The sequence below is a fragment of the Myxine glutinosa genome, chromosome 11, assembly GCF_964187855.1.
Source record: "Myxine glutinosa chromosome 11, kmMyxGlut1.1, whole genome shotgun sequence".
NCBI classification, from domain to species: Eukaryota; Metazoa; Chordata; class Myxini; order Myxiniformes; family Myxinidae; genus Myxine; species Myxine glutinosa.
In genome coordinates, this window is record NC_136271.1 from 107,317,041 (window position 1) to 107,327,025 (window position 9,985).

The following is a 9,985-nucleotide window of genomic DNA, read 5'->3' on the forward strand; positions in this document are numbered from 1 at the left end:
TCCTGGTGGCGTCTGGTCAAATCTGTTTCTGGTGTTTGTTCCCCCTCCATCCCCTCCCTCACCTCAAACAGCTTAACGGCTGACTCCGCACGTGAAAAAGCTGAATAATAATAATAATAATAATTCATTTATTTTGTATAGCGCTTTTCCAGAAGCCCAAAGGCGCTTTGACAGAGTGGCAAACATAATGCATAACAATACATGAAAACAACAATTGCAAAAAGACAAGAATCAATAGGGAAATATTTAAAGCAAAAGGAGGGAGAAGGAGAAGAGATAGTCAGGGGTTAAATGCTGTGGGTTGAATGTTGAATGCAGTGTTGAACAGGTGGGTCTTTAGTGATGTTTTGAATGTGGTGAGTGAGGAGGAGTCTCTGATGGTGTGAGGTAGTGAGTTCCAGAGGGTGGGAGCAGCGATGGAGAAGGCCCTGTCCCCCCAGGATCTGAATTTGGTCCAAATGGAGGGGGTCAGGAGGTTGGTACCAGCAGAGCGGAGGTTGCGGGTGGGAGTGTGTCTGGAGAGGAGGTCAGCCAGGTAGGATGGGGCCAGGTTATGGAGGGCTTTGTATGTCAAGAGGAGGATTTTGTACTGGATTCTCTGGGGGATGGGGAGCCAGTGAAGCTTGTAAAGGACGGGGGTGATGTGGTCACGGGTCCGGGAATGGGTGAGTAGACGGGCAGCGGAGTTCTGAATGTATTGGAGTTTATTGGTGATTTTTGAGGGTGAACCATAGAGGAGGCTATTGCAGTAGTCCAGACGGGAGGTGATGAAGGCGTGGATGAGGGTTTCTGCAGCCGTGGAGGAGAGGGATGAGCGGAGACGGGCAATGTTTTTCAGGTGAAAGAAGGCTGACTTTGTGATCTGTTTAGTGTATTTGTCGAAGGAAAGGGTTTGGTCAAAGATGACGCCAAGATTCCGGATGTGAGGGGAGGTGGATACTGGGATACCGTCGATGTTGAGGGCAAAGTTATGGGTGGATTTTGTGAGCGTTTTTGGGCCAATGATGATTATTTCAGATTTATCACAGTTAAGCTTGAGGAAGTTGATTTGAAGCCAGGATTTTATTTCAGTGATGCAGTTTGTCAGGATAGAGTGGGTGTCGGTGGAGACGGACTTGGTGGAGATGAAAAGCTGGATGTCATCGGCGAAGCAGTGGAATTGGAGACCATGACGGCGGATTAAGTGACCGAGCGGGGACAGGTAAAGGATGAAGAGGAGGGGGCCAAGAACTGAACCTTGGGGGACACCTTGGGGGAGGGGAGCAGTGGGGGATTTGCAGTTATTGATGGAGGTGAGCTGGCATCTGTCAGAGAGGTATGATTTAATCCAAGAGAGGGCAGTGCCGGTAACGTTAAAGGTGGATTCAAGTCGGGTGAGGAGGATAGTGTGATCGATGGTGTCAAAGGCAGCGCTGAGGTCGAGGAGGACGAGAATGTTGAGGTTGCCAGCGTCAGAGGAGAGGAGAAGGTCATTGGTGATTTTGAGGAGAGCAGTTTCAGTACTGTGGTTGGACCGGAATCCGGATTGGAATGTTTCATACAGGTTATTGGCAGAGAGATGATGTTTGAGTTGAGTGGCTACAGCGCGTTCCAAAACTTTTGACAGAAAGGGTAGGTTGGAGATGGGTCTGAAGTTGTTTAGGGTGTCAGGGTTTAGACCAGGTTTTTTTAGAATGGGGGTAACAGCAGCAATTTTGAGGGAAGGTGGGACGATGCCTGTAGACAGGGAGGAGTTTATTGTTGCAATGATAAGAGGAGAGAGAGCAGGGAGGGAGGCTTTGACAAAGCTGGAGGGGATGGGGTCAAGAGTGCAGGTGGCAGTTTTCATTCCTATGAGGAGTTCAGAGAGGTCAGTAGGGGAGATTGGGGAGAACCGAGACAGGGGATGGCAGGACAAGGGGGGGCAGGTGGTTGGAGGGGGAGCGGGTGCGGCAGTGGTCAAGCTGTTGTAGATGTTGTCAATTTTGCGTTGGAAGAAAGAGAGGAAGGAGATGCAGTTGTCTACTGTGAATGACTGGGTGGTGGTGTTCAGGGGGCGGAGGAGTTTGTTTATTGTCGAGAAGAGTGCTTTTGGGTTTCCGGAGCCAGAGTGGATAATTTGAGAGTAGTAGGCAGAGCGGGCGCGGGAGAGGGCATCTTTGTAGTGTTGTAGGTGGTCCTTGTAGGCTTGGGAGTGAACTGTGAGACCCGTTTTATTGCAGAGTCTTTCAAGTTGGCGAGCACGAGTTTTCATCAGGTGGAGTTCAGGGGTAAACCAGGGAGCAGAATGGGTGAAAGAAACTGTTTTGGTTTTTACAGGCGCAAGCTGGTCAAGGCAGGAGGAGAGAGTGTGGTTGTAGTAGTCAGTGAGGTCGGAAGGGGTGTGGAGGTCAATGAAGGGAGAAGTGGACATTTTTTCAGAGAGGGTGGATGAGAATGAGGTAGGTGAAAGAGCGTTTAGCTTACGGAAGTTGATTGTGCGATAATGCCTTGGTGTTGGGGCGGGGATGTTGATGGTCAGAGTGATGGCTAAGTGGTCAGAGAGGGTGAGGTCGGAGCCATAGAGATGGTGCAAATTTAATCCAGTGGAGCAGACAAGGTCCAAAATGTGACCACGGATATGGGTAGGAAAGTCGACATGTTGAGTGAGGTTAAAGCAGGTGAGTAAATCAGTGAAGTCAGTGGTTATTGTGGAGTCAGTGGAGTCCATGTGGATATTGAAATCACCAAGGAGGAGGATTGAGGGAGAGAGGGAACATAGCTGGGTCAGAAAGTAGGAGAAGTCAGACAGGAATGATGGGTGTGGTTTGGGAGGGCGGTAGACGACAGCCATGACTGACTGCGTGCGACCATAGAGTTTTAAAGCCAGGTGTTCAAATGATGGAGCAGATGAGATGGAGATGAGGTTGGTCTTGATGTCTTGACGGTGGATAACGGCAATTCCACCACCTCGGCCCTCCGAGCGTGGTTTATTGACGTAGGAATATCCATTGGGTGTGGTGAGGTTAAGTGTGTAGTAGTCCAGAGGTTGTTGCCAGGTTTCGGTGAGACAGAGAAAGTCCAGTTTGTTATCCAGGATGTATTCGTTCAGGATGAGGCATTTGTTGTTGAGGGACCGGGTGTTGAACAGGGTGAGCTTGATGTTGTTTTGAACAGCAGGGATGAATTCAGGTGATTTAGCCAGGGTTCGTAGGCAGGAGGTGCGATCGTGTGCGTTGCTGTGACCAGGTGCGCTGGGACGAAGAGTGAGAGTGCGCTGAGCCGACCAGAGGACGGGGATGGAGTGACCCGATTGCAAATAAACAAACTTACGACCGGAGCCACAACTCTGTGTTTGCCTCTAAATCTTGTGTCCCAAACCCACCCCTCTCTGTACCCACCGTACCCAGTCGTACCCAGCTGCTCCTGGACTCTGTGTCCTTTCCTCCTGACAAGGTGGAAAAGTTTCTGTCAACCCTCGACTCTGATTCTGCAACTGGTCCTGACGGCATCAGCCCACGGGTCATAAAATCATGTTCTTCCGCTCTTTCACTCCCTCTTTCTGTTCTCTTCACCCTCTCTTTTGCTCAAGGTCATCTGCCATCTGCTTGGAAATCAGCCAACATCACTGCTTTGCACAAAAAAGGTGCAAAAAAGGCAACTACAGACCAATCAGCCTTCTCCCAATTATCAGCAAAGTCATGGAATCCATCATTGCTTCAGATATGAAATCTTTCCTCTTCTCCAATGGCTTGATCTCTGATCATCAATTTGGTTTCAGACCTGGTCACTCTACTCTGGACATGCTGCTTCTGCTTTCTCAACAATGGATGGAGGTCCTCAACGCCAAACAGGAAATTAGAGCTGTCTCCCTTGACATTTCACGTGCCTTCGATACGGTCTGGCACCCTGCTCTGCTCACCAAACTCTCCTCCTTTGGTATCCATGGAAATCTCCACGCATGGCTGGCGGACTTCCTCTCTGGTCGTAGTCAACGTGTGGCCCTGAATGGGTTTCTCTCATCTCCTCTTCCTGTTCAGGCTGGAGTTCCCCAAGGTAGTGTTCTGGGCCCTGTGCTTTTTCTGGTCTTCATCAATGATCTCTCTGACTCTCTTGAAAATCCTCTCTATCTCTTTGCTGACGACTCTACTCTCTGTCGCTCCATTCCTCATCCCTCAGATCGGCAGTCTGCAGCCTCCTCACTCTCTGCAGACCTGGACAAAATCACAGACTGGGCAAACAAATGGAACATGTCTTTCAATCCTGATAAATCTCACACTCTTACGATGTCTCTCCGAAAAGACCGACTGGAAAACCCTCCCATCCACTTTCTGAATAATCCTCTCCAAGAAGTTCTGTCACTCAAGCTTTTGGGTCTCACTATTTGCCATGATCTTTCCTGGGAAAACCACATTTCAAATCTGGCCTCCAAAGCCAGTCGCCGACTGGGCATCCTCCATTGTGCAAAGTCCTTCCTTGGCACACCTGAGCTCCTCACCACATACAAGGCTTTCATCCGCAGCTCTATGGAATACTGCTCTCCCCTCTGGTCTGGTGCTCCTGCCTCACACCTAGCCCGTCTTCACGCTGTTGAAACCAAAGCGTTCAGAATCATTGGAATCTCCTGCGATGAAGCTAACTCCAAGGGCCTTTCACTCACTCACCGCAGGCAGGTTGGTGGTCTTTCCGTCTTCTACCGACTCCTCTCTGGCCTTGCCCCCCCAACCCTCTCTGGGCTCTGTCCCCCAAATATTCCAACAGGTCGCACAAGATCTGCCTGCAACCCTCTTATGGTTAAACTGCCAAAATCAAGACTTTCTGCTCACCTTCACTCCTTCATTCCTCTTTTCTCCCACCTCCGGAACAAACTCCCTCACTCTCTTCAATCCCACTCCACCCTCCAGGTCTTTAAAACAGCTGTTCACCACCATCTCTTATCCTCCCCCATACAAAACCTTGATCTTTTCTACCCCCGCTAATTTCGGTCCCCTTGTGTTTTATACCTCTTCCCCCCCCCCCCCCCTTCCCACGCCTCCTGCCCCCAAGCCCTCTCCCTCCCACACTTCTCCCTGCTCTCAAATGTTGTGGTTGTGTGCTTCCCCTTCTCTCCCCATCTTGTCTTCCGCTCCCTCGTTTTTGTATATTTTGTTTGTCTGGTTGATTTGTTTGTGAAATAAATGTTAGCTCTTTCACGAGCCTCGATTCAGTATACAAAAAAAAACAAAAAAACAAAAAAAAACGGTGAACTGTTCTAAACTACATGTGGCCACGACTTCTCCGCACCTCTACCGTGCAAGGGTCATCGGGACAAGGTGAGCAGTCAAAACGCCAACATGGTCCATTAGTGTCCATAAGGGTGCGACCCACCATCCATCCTTCGGCCCCCCTGCGAGGAACACGGCTGCACCAGCCCCAGCTGGCCAATGTGGTGAGCACCTGCTGCCAACAACACTCACTCACACAACCTCGGCCCTTGGGGAGACGGTCGCAGTGCATGGCATTCCCCTCACGTCACCTACGCCGCCCTCATCCCCCAGTCCACACAACTGCAGCCCCCAGTGCCCACCCACACTTGACCACACCAAGGTCCAGCCGACAGCCATGCTCCACCAGGAGACTCACCCAGAAGACATGGTCCACTCACCTCGGGCCCCCATAGCACCACGTTGACCCTCAGACTACCCAACTACATCCCCATAACCCCGCGTCCCAAATATCGGCACAGTCGTCCCCATAGCCAGTTGAAGGCTGTGTCCTGCTAACCTGTCAATTTTTATCACAGCCTCCAACACTCTGGTCTAACACACTGTAACGAACTCAGGCAGACTCCATCGTGCCGGAAGCGGAAAGCGCGTTTATTGACGCGGTGATGATTCACTCGTGTCTGACGAATAAGCGCGTCCGATAAACCACAACAACAATGCAAATACAAGTCAGAATAATACGTTACATCCTCCTTTCTTTCAAGGAAGCCACTTTAAAGGAAACCAGCAAAGCAAATAACTCTATAAAGTAAAACTTACAATGAATTAATTAACAAACAGCATCACATTCAGATCACGTGAATCAATTGATTTAAATTTAAAGATCCAGACGTCTGGGAGGGTTACCCGCTCTGCCGCTCCTTGTGATGAACTTGGTATTTCTGGGAGATGCAGTGGCTCGAGGCGATGACACTGTTGGGAGACTTTGGGATTCAGATGCTTGCTCACTTGGACTTGGGGACTTGCAGCAGTTCCCCACTGGGGTGTCCTGTTGAGTGGTGGGATCAGGGAAGTCCCTCATGTCCTGGGAAGAGTAAAAGCGAGAGAGTGGCTGACTTCCCACCGGGCCAACATTGGCTGAATGAGGCACTCTGCGGAGATGGAGCCTGTTACGCCGGTACACATTGTTTGGGGTCCTCAGCAAATATGACCGGGGGCTGTTGTGGCGCGCCTCAACTACAGCCGGAATCCAATGCCTGGCCTCCGGGTTTGGCAACATCCTAACACTGTCTCCCGGCTGGAGCGGTGGCAAATCTGACATAGATGGCTTGTCATGATAGTATTTTTGTTTCTCCTTCTGTGTGTCAAGGCGTGATCTCACAAGGTGATGGTCATACCGCGCAGGCATGAGAAGAGTGCGGTTGCAAGGCAGTGTGTTTCTGGGGCGTCTTCCCATTAGGAGCTGAGCCGGGGACAAGTTTATTCCTTCAAGTGGAGTGGTGCGGTAGTCTAGCAGGGCTAAGTACTTATCTGCTGACTTCTTCCAGAGCCTTTTCACTGTCTGGATCGCTCTTTCTGCCTCTCCATTGGCACGTTGGTGCTTGGGGGACACAATGTCGTGAGTTATGCCATATTCTTTGCAAAACTGAGAAAATTCCTCTGACGTGTACTGACTTCCGGAATCGCTTCGCAGCTTCTCTGGAATACCATGTCGACAAAACTGCTGCATGAGAGCTTCGATTACAGAGCGAGCTGTAATGTCCTTGAGGCAATCCACCTCCACAAACTTGGAGTAATAATAATCGACCGTGAGCAAATACTGCTTTGATTCAAAGTCAAAAACGTCGCTTCCAACTTCGATGAATGGAAGATCAGGCGTGTAAGTCGGCAAGAGAGGCTCCCGTTGCTGAGCGCTTTGATACTCTGCACACTTGCAACAATTCCGTACAGTTTCTTCGATGTCAGAGTTCATTGAGGGCCAATACATGACCTCGCGAGCACGCTGCTTACACTTGTTCACTCCGAGGTGCGATTCATGAATCAAGCTCAGCATTCTGGGTCTGAGGCTTGGCGGGATGACAAGGCGCATGCCTTTGTAGACAACACTGTCTGAGACTGCCAATTGCGTTCTGGAGTCAAAGTACGGACGGACCTGTGCTGGGACTTCCTTTCGGGAGTCAGGCCATCCACTTGCAATGACACCGCAGAGAAGGCTCATTTGACTCAGAGTAGCTTCCTGGATTTCGAGGTATTTCCCACTCGTGATCGCAAGGAACTGGAACATGTTCACAGGCTCAAGGTCTTTCCCAGCTTCTGAGTCGGTGTCCGGTAGAGGTGCACGGGACAATGTGTCGGGGAGCACCATCTCAGAACCACGGCAGTAGTTAACCTCCAAGTCATACCGTTGAAGCTTGAGCAACATACGCTGTAAACGCATGGGAGAAGATAGGAGAGGCTTCTTGAAGATTTCCTCAAGGGGTTTATGGTCATTATAAACCACTACTGATTTTCCAAAGATATAGTAGTGAAATGCTTCTGTTGCATGGACGATTGAGAGCATTTCCTTCTCAATCATAGCGTAGCGACACTCAGTATCGGTCATACTGCGTGATGTGAACGCTATAGGGTTGCCATTCTGGAGCAAACAGGCTCCTACAGCGTTTTGGCTGGCATCGGCTTGTATTTCAACTGGCTGACTTACATCGTAGTACTGAAGGACCGGGGCCGTCTGTGGTTGATCGACACGGGTCCGTGTCCGTGTCATCTCGGACTATTCACATATGTTTCTGCGAGAGCTCTAGCTGTTGGCCAATTTCTATAGCTTTAGCTAGTGAGAGCTCCTCACCCCTATCCAGTAATTTCTCTTGGACCCTCTTATCATGGCTGCCATCAATGATGCAATCGACGATTATGTCGTCTGGGTCTTGGTAATCGCAATCCATGAGAATTATCCTCAGATCTTTTATGAAATGATCAAAAGACTCACCACTCCGCTGGCGCCTTTGTTTCAGTCGGTGTCTGGCAACTCTTTTGTTCTTTCTGGGCTGCACATAGTTCTGGAATTTGTTCAGCACTTCCTGCGGGTCGTCTTTCTCTCCTTCCTCCCAAGATAGAGTTTGGTAGATTTGACGACCTTGTTCGCCGATCCACGTTCCGAGCCATCCTGCTTGACGAGGCTTCGTTATGTCTGCGAGCGGCCCTGACAAGACAAAACTGACGTGATTTCTGAACCGGCAAAACTCCTGGTAGAGATCCAGACTCTCCCAGTCGATCGAGGGATGATCAAAGTTCGGAGATGCCATATTTATGGAGACGAATGGCGGCTAATGGCGTGAATATCAACGAACTTCTGACACCATGTAACGAACTCAGGCAGACTCCATCGTACCGGAAGCGGAAAGCGCGTTTACGTTTATTGACGCGGTGATGATTCACTCGTGTCTGACGAATAAGCGCGTCCGATAAACCACAACAACAATGCAAATACAAGTCAGAATAATACGTTACACACACCTGGATCAATAATGGTGATCATAGGTACCCTCAACTCTGCAAAGCCGTGAATACATTTTTGCAAGAAACTGAGGAAAGCGTAAACTTTCTGAGGGCTGTTGGCTTCCTCCACCTACTGCCAAATTATGTTTAGAAGGTGGCGTATATAGAGCCGCGCAATTAATTTTACATGATGGAATATATAGAGCCGCGTAAATATATTTACATGGTGGCATATATAGAGGTGCGCCATTAATTTTTCAAGGTGACATATATAGAGCTGCGTAAATATTATTTACATGGTGGCATATGTAGAGCTGCGCCATTAATTTTTAAAGGTGACATATATAGAGCCGCGTAATTATTTTTACAAGGTGGCATATATAGAGCCGCGTAAATATTTTTACAAGGTGGCATATATAGAGCTGCGCTATTAATTTTACATGATGGAATATATAGAGCCGCGTAAATATTTTTACATGGTGGCATATATAGAGCTGCGCTATTAATTTTTCAAGGTGACATATATAGAGCTGCGTAAATATTTTTACATGGTGGCATATATAGAGCTGCGCCATTAATTTTTCAAGGTGACATATATAGAGCCGCGTAATTATTTTTACAAGGTGGCACATATAGAGCCGCGTAAATATTTTTACAAGGTGGCATATATAGAGCCGCGTAAATATTTTTTACAAGATGGCATATATAGAACGGCGCGGCGTTTACAGACGCTATTATTTTCAAAGAATAAAGTCTTAAAACCAAATAAGTGTTTTTCTCCTTGTATCTCATGATAGATATTATTCCAGAACCTTGTTCATTCACCGCCCAAAATTACCTTGCTTCTGATGCTATTCTCGCGAGAGTCGTCTGCCAGGAAACAGCGAATATCGCGAGAGTTTATGCGACACGGTTCTGCTGCCCCAAGGCGCTCGCGCTTTTTTGATGCGGCCACGATGGAGTCCGCGGAGCCTCTTTACATCACCGAGGGTGGCGATATGCCCGCGGAGATCGTGGAGTTGCAGGAGATCGAGGTGGAGACAATCCCTCTGGAGTCGGACGGTGACTCGATGGGAATAATCGCGCTGCAAGCGCTCCCAGAGGAGGCAGGCCCTGGCGGCCAGGAGGTTATCTTAGTGCAGAGGCACGAGGAGGTTGTGGCAGATGACGACGATGACGAAGACGACGACGAAGATGACGACGACGATGACGACGACTCGGCCCTCAACATTTCTGGTTTTGATGATCAGATACTTATACCCGTGGGTGATGATAATCTGTTGCAGCAAAACCTGGTGGTTCCGTCTTCTCGGAGTCGAATGAAGAAG

The 9,985-nt window shown here is 49.1% G+C and overlaps 1 protein-coding gene across 2 annotated transcripts in view; it reads left to right on the forward strand.

Annotated features, from left to right (window-relative positions):
• The first annotated feature begins 9,537 nt into the window (after window positions 1-9,537).
• The window catches only part of YY1 (YY1 transcription factor), an 84,689-nt gene continuing 84,241 nt past the window's right edge, over window positions 9,538-9,985 (forward strand). For both annotated transcript variants that reach the window (XM_068131321.2, XM_068131322.2), the window contains exon 1: window positions 9,538-9,985. This exon is cut by the window's right edge and continues 199 nt beyond it. In XM_068131321.2, coding sequence (XP_067987422.1) covers window positions 9,560-9,985 — 426 coding nt within the window. In that variant the 5' untranslated portion in view covers window positions 9,538-9,559.